This window comes from Macrobrachium rosenbergii, chromosome 2, assembly GCF_040412425.1.
Source record: "Macrobrachium rosenbergii isolate ZJJX-2024 chromosome 2, ASM4041242v1, whole genome shotgun sequence".
Classification (NCBI taxonomy): domain Eukaryota; kingdom Metazoa; phylum Arthropoda; class Malacostraca; order Decapoda; family Palaemonidae; genus Macrobrachium; species Macrobrachium rosenbergii.
Window position 1 is genome coordinate 43,728,013 of NC_089742.1, and position 27,967 is coordinate 43,755,979.

At 35.4% G+C, this 27,967-nt stretch overlaps 2 protein-coding genes across 3 annotated transcripts in view; both read left to right on the forward strand.

The window, feature by feature from the left end:
• Positions 1 to 19,901, forward strand: part of LOC136849745 (uncharacterized) — a 109,803-nt gene extending 89,902 nt beyond the window's left edge. The window contains exons 2-6 of the mRNA XM_067123139.1: positions 12,885 to 13,063; positions 16,435 to 16,545; positions 17,668 to 17,801; positions 18,452 to 18,589; positions 19,653 to 19,901. Coding sequence (XP_066979240.1) covers positions 12,892 to 13,063; positions 16,435 to 16,545; positions 17,668 to 17,801; positions 18,452 to 18,589; positions 19,653 to 19,757 — 660 coding nt within the window. The 5' untranslated portion in view covers positions 12,885 to 12,891 and the 3' untranslated portion in view covers positions 19,758 to 19,901. The remainder of the gene's footprint in view (positions 1 to 12,884; positions 13,064 to 16,434; positions 16,546 to 17,667; positions 17,802 to 18,451; positions 18,590 to 19,652) is intronic.
• Positions 19,902 to 24,979: 5,078 nt separating this feature from the next.
• Positions 24,980 to 27,967, forward strand: part of LOC136845902 (titin homolog) — a 90,617-nt gene continuing 87,629 nt past the window's right edge. Inside the window, exon 1 of one of the 2 annotated variants that reach the window (XM_067116391.1) lies at positions 24,980 to 25,270. The gene's annotated coding sequence lies outside the window, so the exon portion shown is untranslated. The remainder of the gene's footprint in view (positions 25,271 to 27,967) is intronic. The other variant, XM_067116384.1, reaches the window with a different exon arrangement.

Sequence of the window (27,967 nt, forward strand, 5' to 3'; positions counted from 1 at the left end):
ATTTTTTATTATGTAAATTATGAAATTTTAGACCATGTATATATTTAACACTGCTGTATTTGGAACTGCTGGGACATTATTACTATAATAATAATAATAATAATAATAATAAATAATAATAATAATAATGTAATAATAATAATAATAATAGTATATTTTATCATAAGTGTAAATTGAATAAATATATATTTAACCATTAGCTAGATTGCACCAAGAACATTGTACTGTAATGTATAATAATAATAGTGGCTAATAATAATAATAATAATAATAATAATAATGTATTTTTGTATCGCAAGTATGAAAAATTTTAACCGTGCATATGTTTAACCCGTAGCTGGAACTGCTGAAACATTGTTACTATAATAATAATAATAATAATAATAATAATAATAATAATAATAATAATAATAATAATAATAATAATAATAGCCCCAGTGCAGCAGTGTTTAACCACATACTTGAGGCATTCTACCACCAAGTGTCACTCCCTAAACTTTCTCCAGAGTAATCGAGAAGTTTAAGTGATTCCAGTTCTCAGAGTTTTTTTCTCGTGATATATACACGTCGGAACTTTGTCCATGGCATATTATTACCTTTCGGGGCTCTGTGTCCTTGCGTGTTAGGGCTATGTTGGTCAGTTAATTCCTTGATAAAAAGTGGATGGACGGAAAAACAACGATATAATTCCTTTTGTGTTTCCTATAGGCTTGCTTACTGTACTTAAGGTCTGCTGGTGACTGTTTTCCATAAGGATAATGTAGAAGTTAGTCGCTTTTTTCCGACCATTACTATTATTATTATTATTATTATTATTGTTGTTATTATTATGTATTATATTATTATTCAGAAGATGAACTCTATTCATATGGAACAAGTCCACAGGGGCCATTGAATTGAAATTCAAGCTTCCAAAGAATAAGGTGATCATTCGAAAGAAGTAACAGAAGGTAATGGGAAACACAGAAAGAGATCAATTATTAGAAAAAAGAGATAAATTAAATTAATAAATAATTAAAAGTGTGAGTAGAATATTAAAATACAAGTTGAACTGTATTAGGTTAGTAATGCGTTGCATCTTCGCTTGAACTTCTGAAGTTCCAATTGCACGACATCCTCTGAAGGGAGGCTGTTCCACAGTCCAAAGGTGTGAGGAATAAAGGACCTCTGGAACTGAGAAGTTCGACAGCGAGGCACATTTACTGCATACTGGTGCTGCTGTTCAGCGAATCTGGTTGCTCTCAGATTTAATCTTAAACTTCGTTTTTGAGTTGAGCCATACTTTTTACATACTCCCCGACACATCCACCTTCACTTCTTTCTTGTTGTCTTTGGGCCTAGAATAAACAAACGCATTAGGTTGCCTTATCTCCTAGTCTGTTTTCAGGACCATAATGCATTATTTTTCCAGTCTCCGTTCCATTTCCTTTCTCTCGACATGGCTTTTTGTCTTTTTTCATTTCTTTCACGATCGAATCTTCTTCACGTTTAAGTGTAAAAGTACATATATGTATAATATATATACTGTATACATATATGTACATATGTATATGTACATTGTATGTATTTATAATGTATATAAATACATATATATACATACATATATGTATATATATGTATATGTATACAGACACATATATACGTATATATAAATACATATATGTATGTATATGTATACATAGGCTACATACATACATGTATATGTGTGTATATATATATATATATATATATATATATATATATATATATACAGTATATATAGTTTGTATATGTATGTGTGCTATTATATACATGAATGAAATCGCATATTTATCTTTCCTTATTATCCGTTAATAAGTTGCATTCATTTGACGTCTTTCATTCAAAATGCCATGAATTCACTTTCTAAGTTGGTTTCATCATTGCCTTTTTAAACAAGAAGAATGATTTTGGCTTTTCATTGTCTGACCTTGCTAGCTTTGATGTTGCAAAGAATTCCGATGCAATGAAGACCATTTAACGGCAAAAAAAAAGTATACCTTAGTTTTGCAGACCACTGAGCTGATTAACCCAGCTCTCTAGAGCCTGGCCAGAAGGATAGACTTATTTCTCGGCAAAGAACCATTTTGGTTGCCCCTTGTGGGACCTACAGCGTATTGTGGAATCAGAGACACATTATGGCGAAATGAATTTCTATCACCAGAAATAAATCCCTCTAACTCTTCATCAAGCAGGCCGGGGAGTCAGACTCGGGTCAGCAGGTGCCAGTCCATAGCTCTACCAAACTCACCCAACATATATATATATATATATATATATATATATATATACTCTATATATATATATATAATATATATATATATATATATATATATATATATAATATGCAATATATATATAATATATACATATATATATATATATATATATATATATATATATATATATATATATATATATATACACACACACACGATACACACTTTTTCACATGCATATAATATATATATTATACAGTATATATGCACGTGTGTATGTATATACATACGAATTCATGTACACTTATACACTGGTTTAATCGTTAGGTTAATGTTGGGCTTTGATTAATTAATATGTCAAAATGTGACTGACATTACCATCTATGGATAATCACTGTCACTGATGAATTATTTCTCTAGGTACATGAAAAGAATGATTGCCACTCGTGAAAGGAAAACAACTTTCGTACATACTGGAAAATACCCTCGCCATGAAAGAATGAAAACAACTTTATAATATAAAAAAAACTGCGTCATCTTTTCGTGACAAGTCAAATTGTTCCCTGGGGTTCTTTTCATCAGTGCTACACTTAATGAATAGATGAAGGAGCCCCAGAATTATCACGAAACACGAACGTCTATCTCGGTTATTCGCTTTCAGAGATGGGGAGGAGACCCGGCTGGTTCTCTTTTTGCATTTGCCAAGTAAATGTTGCAGTCTGACTGGACCTCTTCCCGTGTTGGATTACTTTATTTGTTCCCTATGTCTCATGACTAAATGACTTTTGACAAAAGCATTGAACATTTTCAATTGAGGTTCCTTCTGCTGATATGAGGTCAGGACACCTTGTCAGTAAGGTGTGTATGTGTATGTATGTATGTATGTAATGTATATATATATATATATATATATATATATATATATATTTTTTTACCGAAGTGTTGTTTGTTTTTGTCAGCTTAGAAAAAGCCAAGTGAAGATGCATATGAACATGTATACATACATACATACATACATACATACATACATACATACATATAAAAATACTTGCGGGCGAGCGCGCACACACGTGTGTATATATATATAATTTTATATGTATACATATGTATATATTCACATATATGTGTGCGGGCGCTAACGTATGCGTATATATGTATGTATGTATGTGTACCTGCACCTTTACTTCCACCTCCAAGCTGACAAAAACATATAACACTTTTCGGCATCGTCAGCAGACCTATTACCGAGCCATCACTTCTTTTAAGCGCTTTGTCAATAACATCTAATTATTTCACGTCCATTACGCTCCTGGCAAAGCGCTGGGTATTCTTTGCAGGAGAATTATTACATATTCTACTCAGTGCCGTCAAATGTCATCGGAGCTGAGGCGTATTATTGATGCCCCCTTTAACGGTTACCTATTGGGAAGTGCGGGCAAGAATATGCCTTTGAAAGGTGTCGGGGAATTTCGCTGCTGTTTATTCATACTTTATACATTACGTACTTTATAAAGTATGGAGTTTGAATTACAGCAGTAATTGTCAAACGGCAAAGATACTAAAGTAACTGAAATTGGAAATATAATTTGTAGTGAACACTTGTATGCTGTGATGGGAAAATTTAAGGATTGTTAGTGTCATTTTGTCTGTAATATATATTTTGAAAGCACTGAATGACGTATATGAAGTCCAGAGTTGTTAAATATATATATGTATATATATATATATATATATATATATATATATATATATATATATATATATTATATTTGTGTGTATATAATGTATGTATGTATGTATATATACTGTATATATACACCTATGTATGGGTGTATGCCATCAACTGGACTCTCTCTCCTATTAGGTAAACACCGACCTACAATTGAAAGGAAAAACTTATATCCAATTACTCCTTCTGAAGCAGCCCTTTGTAAAATCACCTTTGAACCAACTCTCTGGATAAATAAGGAAAGTTTGATGGGGAGAGGTAATAAAAAAAGCCAAAGATTTAAAAATCTCTCTCTCTCTCTCTCTCTCTCTCTCTCTCTCTCTCTCTCTCTCTCTCTCTCTCTCTCTCTCTCTCTCTCTCTCTCTCTGTAGTCCAGCAGGATTTTTAAATTCACTGAAGCTCGTCCTCCTCATAAGTTATAAGCTTTTGTTTACTATTTTACGTCTTCATATTTGCTTTTGTTAATATTTTTTGTTCTGTATATTTTTATGAAGTAGGTAAATGTATGTTTGAAATTTGTGGCTGTGTTAATAATAACTGAAATCAAAGTTTTTTCTTATAGATTATTTTAGTCAATTTTATTTTATCTTAATGGCCGTAGCAATTGTGTCGCCAATTCGCAACGCAAAATCAGTCAAGCAATCAATCACTTATACAAACTTTCTCTTAGTCTCACTGTTTCAGTTTATATAAAGTAAACCTAAGTGTGTCCTGTACCTGAGTTTTGATAAAAGAAAAAGACAATTTAAACATTCTCTCTCTCTCTCTCTCTCTCTCTCTCTCTCTCTCTCTCTCTCTCTCTCTCTCTCTCTCTCTCTCTCTCTCTCCAGGTGTACTGTGCCAAACCTCGGCCCCTGTACACCTGAGCCTAGGTTTTATATCAACTCTTAACCAAGTTTCCTTAGGGAAAAATGGAAGATGAAGAAGAAGTTTAATTGATTCCTGGCACAAATGAAAGTTCCCTGACGATATAATTACATTTCATTGCTAATTTCTTTTTTCAGGGATAAATTTATTTTCTTTGTCTTCTTTTTTATCCATGTATAATAATAATAATAATGATAATAATAAAAATAATATTTATAATGATAATAATGTTTAAATTGTATTCCTGTATTTAACGATAGCATCAGTATTTGTGCACGATCGTTAACCTCTAACTAAAGTATATGTTTCAAATACAAAAGTAAGATGTCGGTGGAATTGCCTCAAAATGAAGATCATAATGACTTACATTTTAACCAGATTTGGGCTCTGTGTTGCCAGAGACTCACAGTACATAATGATAATGATAACACTCCAACACGATGTGAAAAATGTGTGAAAAATGTGAAGGAGCAATAAATCGTTAATGGAACTCTCTTGTAGAAAGGAAAGTTAGTAAAACATTACTGTAAATCTTACCGGTCTGTTGACAGCTGCAGTCGTTCACATGAGTGCTGACAGCCAACATCGTATGCAAGCAATTTATAATAATAATAATAATAATAATAATAGTTTTCATGACAGACGGTGGTATATAAAGTTTTTCCAATTTCTTAGTATTTGAAACGTTTTATGCACTAATAAGCACATTCGTCGTTATGAGGCAGTTATATTAATCATCATAAAAAGGATTATGTTTTGTTACGTTTTATTATAAAGAAGAAAATGGCAGTTTTAGCAGTGATGATTAAACTTATGATGGCATTGATAATAATGGCAATGAAAATAGTGATGGTAACTCTAATGTAATGTTTGTAATGATGCAATGACTACTTGGATACTGATGCTCATAGGTACACTATCCCGATAATAATAGAATGTTAAACAGCCTATAGGAATATATCCTGATATTATTTTATTTTTTATGAATGATTAAAATGTTTTAAAAGCAGAATATCTCAAAGATGTGACCGATCTTGTTTTTCACAGTGAAAAAAGATCGATCACAGATACAATTTACAACAAAACACAAACAGCCACATTACTGTGGAGTCCTTAGAAAAAAAAAGGGGGTATGTCGTGTCAAGGTAATTGTATTCGCAATTATAGTAAGTAATATGACGGTAATTAGCGTGGTAGTAAAAATAATGGAACTGTTATCATAAGCCGTAATAGCATCAGAAGGGTAAATACATATCGCTATTACTCCGGTATAAAGTTACGTTTTTTTTACATATCACTTTTAAAATACCATCATGATTCTGTTATTTCTTCAGCTACTGCGTGATAGCTAAAGCGTCCTTCACCCATTTGTAGACAAATTTTTCATGATATTTTGAACACAATATGTTTTGCGAAGCGTATGGCGTTGCCTTTGGCATTTATTGATGAGCAGGTGGGGTTGAGACTATTAATGATATACATTAATACTGCGTGACCTTAGGTGATGCGTTCTATAAATTCTGTCACTATTTATTGCAGAATGATTAATTGCTCCCCGAAGTTTTTTCTCGGCTTCAGCTCACTTTTTTGAAGGATAAAATGTTAGGCAAACAAGGACAGACAGACAACAGATGTATAGAGAAATGACAGACTGACAGACATAAATGGATAAACAAACAATTTCAGTTCATACGCGAGGAGGCAACAGACAGAGATAAAGATAAAAAAGGGGGACATAATATACTGTATATATATGTATATATATGTGTGTGCGTATGTATGTATGTATGTATGTATGTATTTATGTATGTGTATATATATATACACACACACATATATATATATACATATATATCTGAGTGAGAGAGAGAGAGAGAGAGAGAGAGAGAGAGAGAGAGAGAGAGAGAGAGAGAGAGAGAGAGAACGCTATTAAGTGATTATTCTTAATTCATCAGGATTCGTACTGTAAACTGTCTTATAGCCCCCCTCTTAGATTCGGTCACGTGATACAAAATGTTATATAATGTTAATTAATTTGGAAACCATTTCTTGGATATTACACTTGTTTAATTGCATTTAATTCCTTAATGCATATCAACATGAATATGAAACCTGATAAAACTGACGAAATATCCAGTGAAATATAAGAAAGGAAACGACGATAAAGGCCTGGTCAGTTTTTTTATTATTAGTATTATTATTATTATTAATATTATTGTTATTATTATTATGTCTCTTTATTGTTGTTGTTATTAAAATGTCACTTTTGACTGACATTTTTTTATTCAATAAAATGTCTTATTAACTATTATTATTATTATTATTATTATTATTATTATTATTATTATTATTATTCCTGTAAAATTAGGAAAAAGACCTTTAATACAGGTTTTGTTAAACAGAATGGCAGGTTCAACAGCATTTATTTTATACAGTAAACGTTCAATTTGTCTTATCAGTATTGCCACAACGTTGCTCAAAGCCATTTCCAGCACAAGAAAAGCTGGTGTAAGGCCAGATTGAACGTTTTTACTTTTATATAAATAAATGCTGTTGAAACTGCCATTCTGTTTAACAAAACCTGTATTATTATTATTATTATTATTATTATTATTATTGAGTTTATTATTATTATTATTATTATTATTATTATTATTATTATGACACATCCCTGTACTGAAGAGGATTCTTAAACACTAAACAAGTGGAAAAGCGAATCTGGAAGAAATTGACTTGGAGGATCCGTACGGTAAGAAAATGACAAATGGCTTCCCTGACTGATCTGCGCAATTCGAAACATTTTATTTTCCCATCTAAAGATATCATTGGCACGTGTCAGCCACATTTGTGTGCACCTTGATGGGCATTCTGTCCAGCAGCTGACATGAACACCATGTATACCGCAAAAGGCATTCATTCCCCATGCGACCACTTGAGGCCTCATTCTGTCTCGGATCGATGCCTCATGATTTATGCACGGTTTTCGGACAAACACCCCGGTCCTAAGGCTGCGCCGGCAGTTTTTGAGTGGCGATTTAGTCCTCGTAAATTGTCTCGCGTCGGACAAGTTTTGTTGCAAACTCGGCAATAATTTTAAGCTGGTTTTGCAAGCTGCTTATTTGTCAAGATAGACGTGAAGGTCCAAAAATACCAGGGTATGGAGTTAAATTAATTCACGTGGAATCACAAGTTGAGTTCACAGAGCCGGTGATGAATTGAATAGATCATTGGAAATTTATATATGTATATGTATATATATTTATTTATATATATATATATATATATAAATATATATATATATATATATATATATATATATATTGATAATATATATATATATATATATATATATATATATATATTTATATTGATATATTTATATACATATATATATTATATACAGATATATATATATATATATATATATATATATATATATATATATATATATATATATATATATATATATATATATATATATATATATATATATATATGTATAATGTTATATATATATACATATATATAATATATGAAATACAATATATGTATAATGTTTACCGAAGAAATGCAATCAATTTAAAACTCAAAAAACTCAAAGAGACCCCTCACAAAATTAATAGAAAAAGTACCTGACGAAGCATGTAAATACTACATAATGGTTTCTCTGAATGGGATGACTAAATTGGTGGTTTAATTAACCATTACTTTCCAGTTGACGACGTTTATCATAAACTTTCAATTCTTTAATTTGTTGCTCGGTATTCTTTTGATACTATCGGTTCTACACTGGTGATACAGGATCGTTCAAAGGTTGAAGACATCCCCGTAGAGGGATACCCATTAAAGTGCTCCCAGTATGGCGCACTGTCGACAACTCTGCTGCTTTCTGCCCTTAATTTTTCATCTGCTTCATTTAGTCGCTTTGATGTTCAACTTCTTCAGTTTTGCTATGCATCAGTTATCACCTCATGAGAGAAATATTTCGAACAGATTTTACAAGTCTTCAAATGTGGCTGCATTGCTCATTATCTCATTACTAATATTAATAACGAGGGAAAAATTAAAAGAATTGTGTGTTTGTGCTCTCTTGTGCTTTGGTGCTTTCTTCTTGCATGTTTGCAAATTCTTGGATATATACATTCCTTTACCACCTTTGATAAAAAAAAAATACTTCTCATAAATTCCCTTTTTTTGCCGAACTTGACAAACGCATTCCACAAAGTCGACAACAATAAACAGCTGAACAAGTCATAGTTTTATCGTTTTCGTAACCATAGTAACCGAATATAATTTTAGTATTTCCTTTAGATAAGTACAAGGGCGAGCTCTCAGGAAATGATTATTGGTTAGGTTGAACCCTAAATCTTATCATTAAAATTCTCACTTTCACTTACTGATCAAAAACAGATTTATAATTCCAAAAGTCTGTTCAGAGTGAAAATAAGAAACTCAGGTCAGGGAAACTCTAATCGATTTTAATAAAAGCAAAATTGATCAAGTATCTTCTCTATTTCGTTTTCTGACGAAAAACGACATAATTTTCCTACATCAGTTACTTCCTACAACGGTACTATTTATCTAATGTAGTCTTAGTTACTAGATCCCAGGTCGACCAACGACCTACCTTCCGTAAGAACCTTAAGAGAGAATACGTAATACATCGATTACTTAGACCAACAAGGTCCATTCATCCCAGTCTTCCATTGTTTACAATGTTCTTGTCCGTGGTTATTACAGTTGTTGTTATTTTTGTTGTTGCGGTATTATCGACGTTGCTGCTGTTGTTGATAGCTGTTTTCGTATTCTTCATCTCACGAATGTTTTGCTTGTCTGCGTTCTATATAAGATTTCTTCTTGCAGACTTTTTCTTGTAATTTGTCAGTTCGGGTAGAATTTTTTTCCCGTGATCCTTGGAAGTAGAATAATTAATATCCAATTATCCTTTGTCATTCTCATGTTCCATGTTTTCGGAATTTCAGATGCAACCACCAATTATCATTTGTCATAATTATATTCTTTTCGCTTAGAACTTCAAATGCAACCACCAGGTTACACTTCAATTTTTAATGGGGGGGGTGTTAGCCCAGAAGGCCAATGTTACCCTAATGAACCTTGATCACAGCAAGGTGAGTTATTCATTAAAGAACGTCTCCCCGCATTCGGTGACATACGTATACAAACCTCTTAGAAGAAGGCAGGTCGGTGAATCAGGAAGCACAAAGGAAAGCAGCGAGCACCACATTCTAGAGACGACGATGTGAGAGAACTAGTCAAACCGGTTGACCTTTGAGTACACGACTTCCACATTGTATCTGAACGGAACTGAATATAAAATTTAGGCTACAGGCCAAGCACTGGGACCTATGAGGTCGTTCAGCGCTGAAAATAATGTTGAAACAATTGTAAAGAGAGGGTGGAAAGTAAGATGGAAGAAAGAGAAGTACAGTAGAAGAACAAAAGGGGTTGCAGATATTATAGGGGCCGAAGGAACGCTACAAAGAAACAGTCTCTGGTAAAGCAGCAGGCCTACCTCTATTCAGCTTCGTGAGCGGAGGTGTAAGAGACAAAATAACTTCGTTGACGTAGGGAAACCTTGCTGCTTTAATGTAGTTTGCACCATTAGGGATGAATTTAGCTACAGCAAAACGGGATTCAAAAATATTATTGTTATTATACATAAAAATTAATCCTGTTTTGTACTGACTTTATTTCGTCTTTAAAAGTTTTAGTGAGTGTCCAGTCATATTTTTTTTTCGGTGAACAGTAACATCAAAAGTGTTTACGAAATTTGTTGATATTTTGTATTCTAAATAAAAAAAAGACGCACTACATTTTACAGCATTCAGTGGATGACAAACGCTGTTTGTCAGCGTTCAACAAAACTCAGTATCCTTTGTTTGTATTGATAAAGAGCTCCTTTGTTTGTCGTCAAGGACAGTTCATGGCGGAATTATAGATACCTGACTGACAGAAGTAATCAATCACAGATTTATCAGTATTATCTGTTATATACTCGCAATTTTCTTTAATTCTTGCTATTCTTTGTTTGTTGGTGCATTTCCAAGACTTCTTGCTATTCTTTATGTTTGTTGGTGCATTTCCAAGTCTTCTTGGTATCTTTGTTTGTTGGTGCATTTCCAAGACTTCTTGCTATTCTTTATGTTTGTTGGTGCATTTCCAAGTCTTCTTGCTATTCTTTATGTTTGTTGGTGCATTTCCAAGACTCTTCTTCTTTTATGTTTGTTGGTGCATTTTCAAGTCTTCTTGCTATTCTTTATGTTTGTTGGTGCATTTCCAAGTCTTCTTGCTATTCTCTTTTGTTGGTGCATTTCAAGTTTGTTTCTTATGTTTGTTGGTGCATTTCCAAGTCTTCTTGGTATTCTTTGTTTGTTGGTGCATTTCCAAGACTTCTTGCTATTCTTTATGTTTGTTGGTGCATTTCCAAGTCTTCTTGCTATTCTTTATGTTTGTTGGTGCATTTCCAAGTCTTCTTGCTATTCTTTATGTTTGTTGGTGCATTTCCAAGACTTCTTGATATTCTTTATGTTTGTTGGTGCATTTCCAAGACTTCTTACTATTCTTTATGTTTGTTGGTGCGTTTCTAAGAGACTAACAACCTCATCACTTCAGTAATTAAGAACTTGCAACCTACCTTATAGAAGTTCATGTTAGCGGTAACAGGTCGCAGTGTAGCCCTGAAAGCCACTGAGGAGAGTGAGTAAGGCATATTAGACTCCCTTCCATACTAGACTCTCTTCTTTAAAGTGAGGAAAGATAATGACATAGTAGAAATGGGGTCAATGAGGCACTTCCCTTTCCTGATAACAAACTCTTCTAAACCGAGATAGATCATGAAACCGCGGGATGAAATCGGAAGGAAATGTCCTCCTGGGTTTTATGTGAGCCGTACATTTGAGATCGATGCAGTTAGAAAACAGAGAAGAAAAACACCGTATTTTTCCCCCCATTTGGTTGCTCGACTTGTGGCGTCCTAAAAGCAACATTTTTATGTTGAAGCTTTACAACTGCGAAGGCGATAAACTATGAAGAATTTTATGTGTGTTTTCTGACAAGTTGTTTATTTATTGAGCTTCTTTTTGTTCTTAGGAAATGCTGTTTGATGAAATAATTTGCTATTTCGTCGAGTTGTCTTTACACAATAGTTAGAACATTACGTATGAGAGCCTAGTACATACCTCTTGAATATGTCTGTTGATGACGCGCTTCCTTATTTACATAGACTCCTTAAGGATTGGTAAGGATAGCTGAATGATTTAGTTCACAAGGTAGGAAATTAATGACCTTGCCTGAGTGTATGAAATCAGTTTGATTTTGCATGCAGATTCAATTAACCTTAACGGAAAATCTATATAGTAAATTTAACGTCCTTGGCAATCGTAGATGAGGAAGACGATGTTTTATGAAATGGATTGTGAGAAAACTCAAGATTATAATTGAAAGGGGGCTTTTGTTGCACTAACTTCGTATCGGAGAAGACATTCCTTTTGGTGATAACAGATCAGTATCGACCTTTGAAACTTGAAAAACCCCACAAATTGGAGAGCAAATATATTGGGAAGCACATACAGTTTTGGAGTGTCATGCCCCCTCTGAAGAGGGGTTTTTGTGTGGTTTTTGAGATTTACTTTATGAAATGCCTGTTTAGAGCAAAGACTCGCTCCCGCTTGAGAACAAAATGCCTTCGTTTATACTGGAACTCTTCAAAATGCAAAATATACAAAATATAATTTTCCTCACATCGCCAGGGTTTTTTTTTTTTTCTCTTCGTGGGCCTATTAAATTCACGGCAAATCAAGGTAGTATCTGCGCAAGGTCTAAAGATATATGGACCTTGGTATCTGCAGAAGTTGCAATGTAATTCTTTACGATCGATTTTAGGAGAAACCTTCACGTCTTCATCCTTCGGTGAATAACATCATTTATATTTTCTTCTTCTTCCAGAAAACTGTGTACGAAGAAAATCGAAGAACCTCCCAGTGGACAATTTACCGCAACTAATCCCCATATCTATTTTGCTTTTCTTGCAGGAAGAACATGAACGAAGAAAAGAAGCGGAGGTTCGTGATGACGTGGGTGGGAAGGACCGAAGGTGTGAAGAACGTCAAGAAGTCCCTCACGGAGCTGGTCAAAGCAGCGAGATCAATTTTGCCTCCTACAGGAACCACCTATGTTATCTGCGAGACCTTTGACACCTATCAGAAAGGCGGTAAGGGATTCGGTCTATGTGTCTGTTTACTATTATTATTATTATTATTATTATTATTATTATTATTATTATTATTCTGCAGATGAACTCTATTCATATGGAGCAAACCCACAGGTGACAATGACTTGAAATTCAAGCTTCCGAAGAATATTATGTTCATCAGAAAGAAGTAACAGAAGGTAATGAGAAATACAGAAAGAGGAGAACACTTATTAAAAAAGAAGGAATAAATTAACAAATTCATAAAGAGAAAATAAATTAACAAATTCATAAAAGAATAGAGAAAAATGTAAGTGAATGATTAAAATACCAGGAGAATTGCATTAGGGTAGTAATGCGTTGCATCTTCGCTTGAACTTCCGAAGTTCCAGTTGCACGACATCCTCAGGGAGGCTGTTCCACAGTCCAACGGTGTGGGGAATAAAGGACCTCTGGAACTGAGAAGTTCGACAGCGAGGCATATTTACTGCGTACTTATGCAGGAAAATGGGATCAGGGATCAATTGTGAATGTGAAAGATCTCTGTTAAAATACAACTTATAAAAAATTGACAAACAAAAGACCATCCTTCGATGCTGCAAGTCATAACTTGGACCAGACGTAATTGTGTTACTAGATGTAGCACATTGAAGAATATATACCTACATGCATTCACACAAATATATATATATATATATATATATATATATATATATATATATATATATATATATATATATATATATAGATATATATATATATATATATATATATATATATATATATATATATATATATATATATATATATATATATATATATATATATATATATATATATATATATATATAGATATATATATATATATATATATATATATATATATATATATATATATATATATATATATATATATATATATATATATATATATATATATATATATAATATATATATATATATATATATATATATATATATATATATATATATATATATATATATATATATATATATATCATGTACCAGATTGGCATGATTATTTTACTACTCTGTGTCCATGAAGAGCACATGGAGAGGTTTATCATGATATCTTTACTCACAGGCAAATCAAAACAAAACAAAAAGATGAATCAATGCTTGTTTGGCCGAGAAAGATCCTTCTGTCCTACTCCCCTCCCCCCAGAGGTCTTACCTCACTCCTATCCCCACCCTTCTCTTCACTCCCTCTAAATCTCTGTTTCTTGTCAGACATCATCCGTTCTCCTCACCTTCCTTACCACTGTTCCTCACCATCTCCCCCCTGTTCCTCAATTCCTACCCCTGTTTCTCCCTTTCTCCCTCCCTCAGCCCTTTCCCTCGTTCCCCTTCACCCCGACTAAAGTTTGAGGAAAGGCGAATTCTCGTTTCAAAACTGTTTTACTCTCGAGTCATACTTAACCGAGTCGATGACCCTTCTTGCCCCGACGACCGATGGAATTGATAACAACGAATCGCCCGCTATCAGCTTGATCTGCAGCATCGCTTTCGTCTCGAGTGATTTGTGTTTTAGGTTCAAGGTTTAATCATTAGGTAATTTCTCCCTCTTGGTCGTCGGTGGAGGCACTCTCAAACCCCCCTTCCCACTCTCTCTCTCTCTCTCTCTCTCTCTCTCGCTCTCCTTTCCCGCCTCCCGGTCTTCTCCTCCTTGCTAGCCGGTGGCACTGGGTACTGGTGGCACTCCCCTGTCACCCGTCCCCCCCCCCAACTGAATCGGTAGCCGTGTCCCTGAAAAGCTCCATTGTCCTTCATCGGCAGATGTACCTGTGTTGGTTTAATTTTAGCCTTCACTGAGGGTTATTACTAAAAGAACTGAAGACTTTGGTGAATATTTTTCTTCACTTTTATTATATAAATAAACTTTTTTATTACGTAAACTTGACTTGCGATACTAATTTCTCTTAACAACTTGGCACCTTAATTAAAAGGAATAAGAAGAATATGTTTTTGTATTATGAGCCCTCTTCTCTTTTTATTTCTAAGCGTAAGAAAAACGTCAAGAGCACTGACCTTCCTCAACCCAGAATGGAAACAGACGAAGCGGTCGTAACGGGTTTCCCTTTAGTGTTTGGGATTCTGTGTTTGAGGAATCTATTTGTATATTTTTATTTTCTTTATGAATGCTTTAGGAATGACGTTTTTACGAAGGCTCGACTGTTAAATTGTATCAAATATTTGTTTTTCGTTGTTGATAGTCTGTTTTGGTTCAACGCCAGTTCAATACCAATTAGTCAGTCAGTCAACTCTGATTTACATCACTCCTAGAATTTATCTTTGGGTGTTTAGTTTGCATCATTCACTTTCTTTAAAGCATTTCCGTTAAGAGGAATGATGCATTTCAAGAGTCTTCGTCAGATAATTATTCACTTAATCATTGTATGTAATTTCAATAAAGTGTCTCATTAAAAACAGCGATTTACTTCATTCGTAGTTTTTCATCATGTAATGCGACAGATTGACCCCACTTCTCAGATTATGCCATTGTGTAATTATTCAGATATTTCTTCTTCCTTCACAGATTTATTCAGTGTAAATTATTCACTTACACATTGTAAATATTTTTCGTAAAATGTCTCTTAAATAAATCATCAGTTACCTTTACTTGTACTTTTTCATCATGTAATGAGACAAACTGATCCAACATCTCAGATTTTTCCTCTGTGTAATAATTAAGTTATTTTGCCCCACTTCTCAGGCTTTTTCATTGAGTGATTATTCAGTTATTTTACCCCCACTTCTCAGATTTTTCCGTTGTGTAATATCATCCCCACCTCTCATTTTTCCATTTAGTAATTATTCAGTTATGTCATCCCCACTTCTCAGATTTTTCCGTTGTGTAATATACTGTAGTCCCCACCTCTCAGATTTTTCCATTGAGTAATTATTCAATTATATCATCCCCACTTCTCAGATTTTCCGTTGTGTAATTATTCAGTTACACTTCTCAGATTTTTACATTGTGTAATTATTCAGTTATATCATCTCCACTTCTCAGATTTTTCCATTGTGTAATTGTTCAGTTATATCATCCCCACTTCTCAGATTTTTCCATTGAGTAATTATTCAGTTATTTTACCTCATTTCTCAGATTTTTTCCGTTGTGTAATTATTAATTTACAGTATGCTACCTCACTTCTCAGATTTTACCGTTGTGTAATTATTCAATTACAGTATGCTACCTCACTTCTCAGATTTTTTCCGTTGTGTAATTATTCAGTTACAACATGTTACCTCACTTCTCAGATTTTACCGTTGTATAATTATTCATATATTTTACCACCTCTTCTCAAATTCATCCATAATGTAATAATGCAAATATCTTAAATTTTTTTTTTTTATCATTTCACACGCAGGCTTGTACCCTCTCTTTCACATGAGTGAAGACAGTGGCGTCATGAACAAGCTGCTGAACAGCGACGCAGTCGAACCTGACATTCTTGGCCCTGAAAACATGATTGATCAGGGTAGGTGATGAGTGATTTGGTAGAGAATTATGCAGTTTTGAGTGCCTATGGAATTCTCGTAGTTCATCAGTCGGTCGTTGTTAGATCGCTGAGGAATTTTTCATTTTGCTGATTATTTATTTTAAGTGATAAGGTGAGATTCTACTGTTTATCAGTTTACTTTTTGTTCGAGATCAGAAGTCGTGTAACAAGTCATAACTATGATTATTTTTTCAGTTTGTTGATTGATTTTCACATCTATGCTACTTAAAGTGAACTTTGAATATTCCATTCAGGAAAAAGATACTTTCCTTAAGGCAGGTAACTGTTTTGCACCAACTGGTATTTTCCCTTTGTTTTTTAAAAAGGTTTCTAGTGTCTTGTCTCTCAAGGTTAGTGGATTCTTTAGATTTTTTGTCGACGTAGTGTCTTTGCGAATGAGCGCAAGCTTAGTAACTAAAGGCCAATTTCTATTCAACCTGTCAGGGATGGTTTTCAGTAATAAATTAATATTCGCTTCCTTGACTGGACAGTAAAAGATACTAGATTCATAACTTTTCCCAGTTTTACTTTGTTATCAAAACCTAGAGAAAAACAGCCGCCGAAAATTCCCATCAGTGCCTGTACAGCTTTATTTCACCCCCAAAAATGTTTGATTCTCAGCCACCATTTGCAGCTAAGCTCTATTCAAAATTTTGAAGTGTTTCAGCTCCATTTGTGTTCAGGTTCTATTTATAATTTCAACTTGCCTCAATTTCCATTTGTATTATAGAGTGCCCTTCATAATTCTGGAGTGTCTCAACTTCCCTTTGTATTCAGATATTTATAATTTCGTAGTTTCAACATGCCATTTGTATTTAATTTTAATTGTGAGGTGTCTCCACTTCCATTTGTATTTTTGTTCCATTCTTAATTCTGAAAAGTGTCAACTTTCATTTATAAGTCATTCACAATTCTGAAGTGTCGCAGTTACCATTTGTATTTTAATTCCATTCATATTTTCAGATCTGCTCATAATTCTGGAGAGCCTCCAGTGGCATTCATATTCTTCAAGTTCCATCGTTACTGAAGTGTCACAAACATAATTTGCAAACTCTCTTCATAATTCTGTAGCGTCTCAACTCTCTCCCTCCCCCCTTGCAGGTCTCTTCGAAGAGATCGCCTGTATCACACCACGAATGCAAGAGGAATCGACTGCGACGGAAACAGTCATGGCTGTTTTCTGCTTTAAGAGCATCGAACCTTCGCCTCACCCGAAACTAATTAAGGAGTGGAAGGTAAGGAAGCTGCCTGTCTGCTTTTCGGCATTTTGAAAATTGTCTCCTTCAGTGAGTCGCTTTGTTGAATCAGAGTACAGTACATGCAACTGTTAGCTTCGGTTTCTTTACATCTTCCTCTTCTTCTTCTTCTTTTTCTTCTTCTTCTTCTTCTTCTTCTTCTTCTTCACTCACAAATTTTTGAATTAAGATGTAATGGTCATATCCCTTCTATGTTTTTACACCACCTCATTATCCAGAAGGAAAAAGTTTCTCAGTTGTACATTCTTTCATTCAATACCTCATAAAGCCCTTGCCACCAGTTAAACCTCATTTCCTCGTTGGACGAGTCGGTAGAGTTCTCGGCTAGCACTCTGCTAGGCCCGCGTTCGAGTCTCCGGCCGACCAATGAAGAATTAGAGGAATTTATTTCTGATGATAGAAATTCATTTCTCGTTATAATGTGGTTCGGATTCCACAATAAGCTGTAGGTCCTGTTGCTAGGTAACCAGTTGGTTCTTAGCCACGTAAAATAAGTCTAATCCTTCGGTCCAGCCCTAGGAGAGCTGTTAATCAGCTCAGTGGTTTGGTTAAACTAAGATATACTTAACTTAACCAGCTAAACCTATGCACTGAATACATCAGTCATTTTAACCTTTCAATTTTGACAGCAATGGTCTGGTGCCCGTGCCTTCTTGCAAGACCTCGTCCTGGCGGGGCTTGAATGTCACAAGATCCGATTCTTCGTTAAAGTTGTAGCTCGCTCTCCCGAAGAAGCCCAGGGCTTCTACTACGTCCTTACTACAGAGGTAAGGGGGCATTCAAGTCTTTATAATCTTCATGGATCCATAAATGTCTAATATGTAAAAATGTACCCATCACTTGTCTTTATATAATTTACCCTTCTGCCAAAGCGTCCCTCTAGAAACCATGATTTATACTTAATGGTCCTCTGTTAAATTTGTCCTTCTTTCAAATAGAAGGAATATAAATAGTTAAAGAATCGCATTACGCTTTGCTGTGGCATTACTGGTCATTCTTAGCATATCTTTCTGTTACATAGTCCGTACGTGTGTGTGTGTGTGTCTGTATGTATGTGTGTGTAACTTCCTGATTTGGGAAATCAGATCTTCTCGGCTTCATTCATATCGGAGTCGCTTTTTTAATGTAGGAGATCAGGTAACCTGGAATATATGTTGTAATTTTGGATTTGAGAGAGAGAGAGAGTTTATTGAAAAGAGTCCTTTTTTATTTCCTTTAAGAGTCAGACACACAAATGACAGGTGATACAAATATTCCAATCCTCTTTCTCTTAATGAAAGAGAGAGAGAGAGAGAGAGAGAGAGAGAGAGATGAGAGAGAGAGAGGGAAGATTGGCTGTGCAGGAGAGGGGAACTGATGACAGCTGATAGAAAGATTGTCCAGTAACGTCATCTAAAATATAGTTAGATAACACTTGAATTTTCTTTTGATTTTGAAAGTAGCCATTTCTGTTTTCTTTTAAGTTCCACCTAATTTGTGTTCCATAGAAAAAACACGTATTTTAGGGAACTTAGAAAAATGAACTGGTTTTGTTGTGGACCAGATAAAGGGATATTTTTTATGGCAAGCAGTTTTTTTTTCAGCTGCAGATCCAGTGTTTATCGACTTGAAAGACATTTTATTTGCCCAAATGGTAAGAAAAATAAGTTTCACGAAGCTGGACCTGAAATAAAACATTTCCTTAAGTTTCGCTTGTATGGGAAGTTGTTCGAGCCATTGAATTAATTTAATTTTTTCCTCAGCTGGATTTGTATTTAAACCAATTATTATTTTAAGGCTTTTCCAATTTTTATTATTAATTCTTCCCATCATATTCTTTCCCTTTTCTAGGTTGGAATCCGAGAACCCAGTGACGAAGGACTCTTTGTCGACACCCTTCAGAGATTCAGAGTTGAGCGCTGGTTTGGCTACAGCACAATCTACAGGAAACATTGAGCCACATGGTTACAGCACAACCTACAAGAAACATTGAGCCACATGGCTACAGCACAACCTACAAGAAACATTGAGCCACATGGCTACAGCACAACCTACAAGAAACATTGAGCCACATGGCTACAGCACAACCCACAAGGAACATGGAGCATGGCTGCACAACCTGAAACATTGAGCCACATGGCTAGCACAAACACAACCTACTAAGCACAACCTTGAAGCATTGCCACATGGCTACAGCACAACCTACAAGAAACATTGAGCCACATGGCTGGCTCTACAGGAAACACTGAGTCAATGGACTAAAGGAACATTGAGCCACATGCAACAAACATTGAGCCACATGGCTGGCACAACTTACAGAAACATTGACAGGGCTGCAAACATTGAGCCACATGGCTGCAGCACAATACAGGAAACCCTGACCCACAAGACTACACCACTGTCTGCAAGAAGCATAGAGCCACATGGCTACATGACAACTTGCAGGAACATTGAACTACATCACAGTTGACAGGGAATATCGAGCCACATGGCTACATCACAACAATACGCAGGAAACCCACAAGAAACACAGAGGCAACATGGCCCTACCCATCACACAGTCTACTAGAGCCACTGGCTACATGACTACATCAAACCTGTTGGAGATACTGAGCCACTATGCTACATCACAATTCACAAGAAACACTAAGTCTACAAGAAACACATCAACATGGCTACATCTTACAGGGCAAACACTGAGCAACCTGTTGGATGGAGCCACATTATAACCGATACACTGAACAATAGTCACAGGAGCCTGAGCAACGGCATGGAAACAATAGTCACACAGGATGCCTTCACACCAAAGCGAAAGAATAATCTTCAAACACTTCAAACACATGATAGCCATCTACCCATTGCATTTCATATGAATTGTCTTTTTTATCGAAGCGATATGTGATCACATGAATCAGAGACTGTTGTTATTTTGCAGCGATGTGTCTGTTAGTGACTTGCGTTCATTTCGAATCTATTTTAGGAAATGGTCTCAGCGACGCCGTGGTGACTTGTATCTGCCGAATGCATTATTCCTGTGGAACATATTTTGCTAGTTTCCTTTTCATATTTTATTGCCTTTTTCCATGAGGTCGATTCTCTGAGAAATTAAAAACTTTATTTTGCGAGAGAATGATTTTGCAAATGTTTAAAGATGTCTGTTTTGTCCGTACTGAATTATGTTAATGTGCCTATGAGTAGTCATCCGGTATAACAAAGCGTAGAGTTTTTATAATCTTTATTATTCATCTAAAACCTCTGATGAAATCGTGGGAAAGAACTGTCTTTACTGCGGCTTTTTTCTGCGTTTGAACATCATACGACTTAAACCAAGAGGTAAATTGCTAAAGCGCTATAAAGACGAACAAAGAAATTTCAACAAATGTCATTATTCACTTTTAGTCTTAGCACTTTGTAAGGAAAGCCATCGATTAATAAAATTAATTAACTATGTAACTAATAGTTACATCGAATTTTTAATAGTTATAAACCCCAGCCCGAGAAGAACCCTAAAAGAGTTCAGAGGTCTGGTTAAACAAATCATTTATAACTAACTAACTAACTAACTAACTAATAGTTATAAAAAAGATAGGCCTGGCTCTCTGTCTTCATGACCTGTTGTCACCTGCACCAGACGCGCTGAGGTTAGTTCCAAAATTTGAATAGATTTTTGTAAACATTATAGCGATGTTGACCATTAAATCAACCTTTCTCTTTTAACCGGTACTGTGACCAACACGAGCCTGTCAACTGACTTATTAAATGTTGATAAAACGAACATGGTGAGATCAGTTTTAAATATGGAATTTTTGTTTGCACGGAAGGCCTGCCTTGTCCGTGATTGCTGACGATTTCGGTGTATAAGTATTTACGATAAGGTTTACTTTGGTTACCTTCAGTTTTATGATAATTTCTAATCCTCTACCACCAAACTTCTGTATTCTATTTTTGCAGATACCACTTAAGTTACCGGTTAGGTATCACATCTCTGTGTGCGAAGGTGCGTATGAGTGTGTCTACTCTGTGCTAAGGAACTACAGATTTCAAGTTTTCAAGCCATTATTATTATTATTATTATTATTATTATTATTATTATTATTATTATTATTACATTATTATTATTATTATTATTATTATTAGTACAAAAAAATCATATGGATAAACATCAAAGGCCATTAAATTGCCGAGAACGTACTCATGCAAAAGAATATGCTTATTTATACTGAAAAGTAGCCAAGACATAAACAAATCAAGATAAAAACCCATAGTATATTTATAAGCACAAATCAAGACCGGGTAATAACAAGAAGTCATTGTTGGGTTACAATGTAAATGCAACTATTTCTAAATTTGAAAACGCATTTTACTAATGGCTGCGGTTTATATATATTTTGAAATACTTTTTTTTAGTTTGTTTTTTTAACTGAATATTTCATGAATCGAGTTAAGTAGCAAGTAAGTAGTTCAAATATTGTTACATGTTAAAACACCGAAGTTTTCAAATGAATATTTATTACTTTAGGAGTATGTTCTCTATTTAACCACCATTCATTCATCTATTTACTTTTCCTTGCTAATCGGAATTGCTAAACATTCCGTAAGTAATGGAAAAATACTGTTGTAACGTTCTACTTTTTAACAGGCTTCAAACAGTGCGTCATTTTGTTACACTACGCGAGGGTAAATTTACATATTGGAAAATTTCATATCAGCTAGATTTAAGCGTTTGCAGATTTTTTTTCCGCTCTAATTTCAGAGACCAAAACTTGCCATCCATATTTTGGCACGAAAGCTGAAATACGTGGGTAAATGTATATCCTACGAAAAAACGGTTGTTATTAGTTGACTCTCTGCCGCTCCGTAAGTTAATATAGAATTTCTGTTTGCACGCCGTAATAAAAATGGAACGAGAATAATGCAGGACTATTAGTCTGAGCAAACAGAAAACAAGCCATCCCAATTAATGTCATCGGCGAGTTTATACCCGTCATATTTAACAGACGTATATTTTCTACTCTCTGCTAATTGCTCCCGTTTTCCGTATTTGCATTCAAACAAAATCATCAATAATCTGCGTACGAGCGAAGCTTGCGAACCATCACTAACTTCATTCTCGTTGAACATATGAGAATCATTACTTATTTCATTAAGGGTGAAACGATGAGAGACTTTATTATCTCGATTCTCGGCCAGTGCGCCTTTCCCTGGTACGTTATGAAGTCCACCTATATTCAGTATCTCTGCCTTTTACTTTTAACACGTTTTCCTGACTTTTCCTATATACCCATCCAATCTCTTTAACTTTCTGTTTGTTAAATATCACCTAATTTAAGAACAAATCATTTCAGCCAGCTCTTGGAGAACCTAAAAATGAATTACTGTCAATAAATACGAACGCCATCCACGACGAAGCTGAGACTCATAACCATTTTCCATCATCATATCGTCCTCTCGTTTTCAGTATTAATACATTATAATGTAGCGTCGTAGGTCGGCATTTAATTTTTTGAGTGCCTTTGTGATATGGAACGATTTTGTTTGCCTGGTAGGAGGTTAGTGTCTTCTGTAAGCGGAGTACAGTGTTTAGCTTTGTAATGAATTTTCGTATGTGAGCCATTGTTTACTTTTCCCAAAACGTTTCGAGATGTATGTGCTTATAAGTGTTTGTGTACTGTTTGTTACAGCTATGTACTTGAAATAAAGATTTACATAGTACTCTCGGTGTTTGTCTGCCCTCAGGTTGTTGTTGGAAAAGTATAATCGCTTCAAGAACTTGTTACTTGATTATTATTATTATTATTATTATTATTATATATTAAGCATTTGTACGCGATGAGGTAAAATGACAGATCAAACTTGTCAGGCTAGTCCCAAAGAAAACAAAATGTTCATGCATATAACAAATAAGAAGGCAATGGTGAGAAATATACTAAAAAAAGAAGGAAATAAAGATAAAAGACACAAACAAATAAGAGGCATGGGCGCATATCTTTTAAACCTTCATGACGTTCCCCAGCCTGGCAGCAGAAGAAAAGAAAGAACCTCGGTAACGGCAGTGGTGTGGTACATCGGGGTACTTCAGTTGAGGGTGGCCAAATATAGCTCAAGTAAGCGTTCAATTCGAGTGATTCTACTCTGCGTATAACGATCTCCAGAGGCTGCAGGTCTAATCAGGGGAACAGTATTTCGGCAATATTAAATGAAAAGTAACTGAAGCATGTGACATTAATCATGAATACCTCCCTCTCTCTTTCCGTAAGGGGCTAGTGCCGTCGGTGCACCTCATGCGGGGCAATGTAGGCATTACTGAAGGGTCTTTGCAGCGTCACTTCGGCCCCTGGCTGCAACCCCTTTCATTCCTCTTCTGTACCGTCGTTCATATTCTCTTTCTTCCATCTTACTCTCTACCCTCCTCTAATAATTGATTTATAGTGCAACTGCGAGGTTTTCCTCCTGTTACACAATGAAGAATTAGAGGAATTTATTTCTGGTGGTAGAAATTCATTTCTCGGTATAATGTGTTTCGGATTCCACAATAAGCTGTAGGTCCCGTTGCTAGGTAACCAATTGGTTCTTAGCCACGTAAAATAAGTATAATCCTTCGGGCCAGCTCTAGGAGAGCTGTTAATCAGCTCAGTGGTCTGGTTAAACTAAGGTATACTCAACTTTTCCTCCTGTTACACCTCTCAAACTTTTACTGACAATTTCCGTTTCAGCGCTGAATGGCCTTAGTTGACCCAGTGCTTGGCATGTATACCTAAAATCTATAAATCAAATAATCTCTCTCTCTCTCTCTCACACACACACACACACACACACACACACACACACACACACACACACATATATATATATATATATATATATATATATATATATATATATATATATATATATATATATATATATATAATAGCCACCCTCCTCTGCGTATCCGGAACTACTGTGAAAAAACCACTCGTGAAATTGTATTTTTCGAATAATTCTACGTCACAACGCTGGCAGGCCGTTTTCTAAATATTGACAGGTCTTAGTGTAATATATTGTTATTAATATTGAATCGCCTGTTTATTTTCTATGTAATATGTGAATATAGTATCTGAAATATCTGTTGTTATTGTTGGGCGCTACAAACGAGCAATCGAACTATAAACATCAAAGAACGGCACCAACTAAAAATTGAGCGGTGGGGTCAAAATATATTGTTAGCAATATTAAGTAACTCGCTATTTTCCTTTTAATATGTGAATAAGTTATCTGAAACAGATAATTCTCATTATTGTAGGACTCTAAAATCGAGCAATCGAACTATAAACACCAAAGAACGGCACCACTTAAACATTGACTCTGATTGGTGGGTTCAAAAGAACAGTTGTACAAGTGGTGAAACTTCGAATCGGTACGACGGTCGCGCGTCCATTTGTTCTTCGATAAGGACCATTTTTACTGCGTAAAATGGACAGGGGAAGGAGGTAAGTTAACCTTTAACCTTCAGGTTACATTTGTAATTAACATTCAAAGTGCCTAATAACAGTAATATTGTGTTGTTATGATACTGTCACGTGATAAACATTAGGGTTTGTTATTGTCCTGGGTACCGTTAACGCCTGAGCGGCAAATTTGTCTGTTGTGTATTGTTTGTTTTATAAAGAGTATAACCATAAAATGATGTCCAAGCCAACGTTCTCTTTTCCTTTAGGTTTTCTTGGTGAGGATATGGTAGGAGAATATGACTTGGTACTGTGCAGTAGGCCTAATAGGCCTAGTGTAACATGCGTTCGCTTGTTGAAATCGAATTACCAATAAGTTACCAAACACTCACTGGTTGAGAGACCTATAGTCTCGTGATAACCTGACCTTCCGAGAGAATATCAGGCCTATGGCTGAAAGCTCGTGTAAGCCTAAGTAGGAGTGTAGGCTATAATCATAATAGACATAAGTTACAACAGCCTAGGTTGGGCTAGTATTTGCCAGGGTAAAACCAAAGACTACCCTACCTGCTACCGCTGCATTCTTCTGGTCAGTCGCCGACCGGAATTTTTACTCTCTTTCATTTATGATTTTGTATGTGTTTATGATAGGCCTATTTACCTTCTTTATATAGCCTAGTCCTATGTTTTTATCTTCATCCCCTGGATGCCGGTAGCTTACTAGGCTAAACACGGTGCCCGTTTTGCACATAAACTGGTAGTTTTCCGAACAGCCTCTGAGCGGAAGCCAAGTCCATTGTCTCTGATGTTTAGTTCTACTTTTGGGGTGTCCAGGAGGGGCAAAGCCCCCTTGGCCAGGTCGGGGCATTGCACCCTAAATGGGGTTAGGAAGGTTTGGGCTGGTTAGATCAGGACATGTCGTTCTAGGAAAGGTTACGCCTGTTTATGTCTGCAGAACCTGTTCCTGTTATTCTGCACTCTCCCTGTCTTCCGTTTTACCTTTGCCTGTTGGACTAGGCCAAGTTTTTGTATTTCCTCTTTGCTAGCCCATAGTAGGCCTAGCTTACTGTTAGCCTTAAGGCATATGCTAGGTATTCTGGTGGGTTAATGTTTAATATAGGTCTAGTTCTACCCAGTAGCCTACTCATGGTAGCCTAGTGTATTTTGAGGTGGTCAACATTAGTGAGGCTAGTTCGGGTTAGCAGTTATCTTACCGTAGGCTACTGGGTGACTTAGCCTATAGACATATGCTACAGGTTGATGCCCTGCCTTTGTAATGGCATCTCAGTTGCTCATGTGGTTTTTAAGCTATAGATATTTCCTCTTCTTATTTTGTTTTCTCTATTTCTGTATATGCATTGCAGTATTTCTTTCCAAACTTTTCACCTAGGCCTATTTCATTGTAGTTCTTTGATAGAATGGGACCTAAAAGAAAAAAAACGGTAAACCAACACGAAATACTAGGATATAGGTTGTGTAACCTTGGCTAGGTTGCCAAAGCAGTGGTAGCCAGGCTCACTATTTAGAAGAGATTTTTGCCCATTGATAGGTCCTACACTCTAATGAGACCTAAGCTGGTCAGTGATTTTAGAGTATAAGTGTAGACATTTTAGGCTGCTAATGCAAAATGCCCACGACTACTTACGGATGTACAGTATAAACATAATATCTCATATATTGTACATTTTGCAAGGATAATGCATAATCATTATGAAAAGAGCCTTAAATTGCTTTCATTGCCAACTGGGTATTTTTAAGCAGCGCTAGCACAAGGAGCATTATTTATATTACCAATTATTGCTCTACTGGTGGGTTAGCGTAGAAGGTTTTAGTTTTCTGTAAAACTAATGGTTGTTTGTTTGTCCATTCACACTTTTTCTGCCCACCATCAGATCTTAAAAACTATTGAGGCTAGAGGGGTACAAATTGGTATGTTGATCATTCACCCTTCAGTCATCAAACCTACCATATTGCAGCCCTCGAGGCTCAGTAGTTTTTATTTAATTTAAGCCATGATCGTGCGTCTGGCACTGCTATAGGTACCAACAACACAGGCCATCACTGGGCCGTGGCTGAGAGTTTCATGCAGTATTAGCCTATATGCTGTACAGAAAACTCAATTATGCCAAAGAAACTTGGTGCATTTTTTACTTGTTTTTTATTGTAATTAGCATGAATCAGTTATGATTAATTAAGCTTATTGAACTGAATTGCGTAGGAATCACAAGGAGTATAGTTACTTTTGATGATTTTGCTTTATTGTTAAGTTAACTTACAATTATTGTAAATAGCCTAATCCTTAGGATATTGGTCCTATTTGATTTAATTGTTAGGGAATATAATAGCGTGTAGTAGGCTACCATAGGCTTGTTTAATAGCACTTCACATCTTCGTCCCCACCACTATCCCTAAGCTAAGGGTTCGGTTGCCTTGTTGCATCTTCTCTAACCATTTCTATAGAAAGCATCTTCCTCCACTAAATTCTTTTCTTCAGATCCTCCTTAACTTTATCCCTCCAACTTATCCTTTGCCTCAGTCTTGACTTACCCCTAACAGGTTAGCCCTTTTTACTCTTCCCTCCTCCCTCATCCCCCCATGAGGGGTAATGCTGTCAGTGCATCTCACACAGTCCACTGTAGGCATCAATTAAGTTTCTTTGCAGGATCCTGTTCACCTGTAGTTGCAACTCCTTTCATTCCTTTTACCCTACCTCCAATCATATCTTTCTACCATCTGACT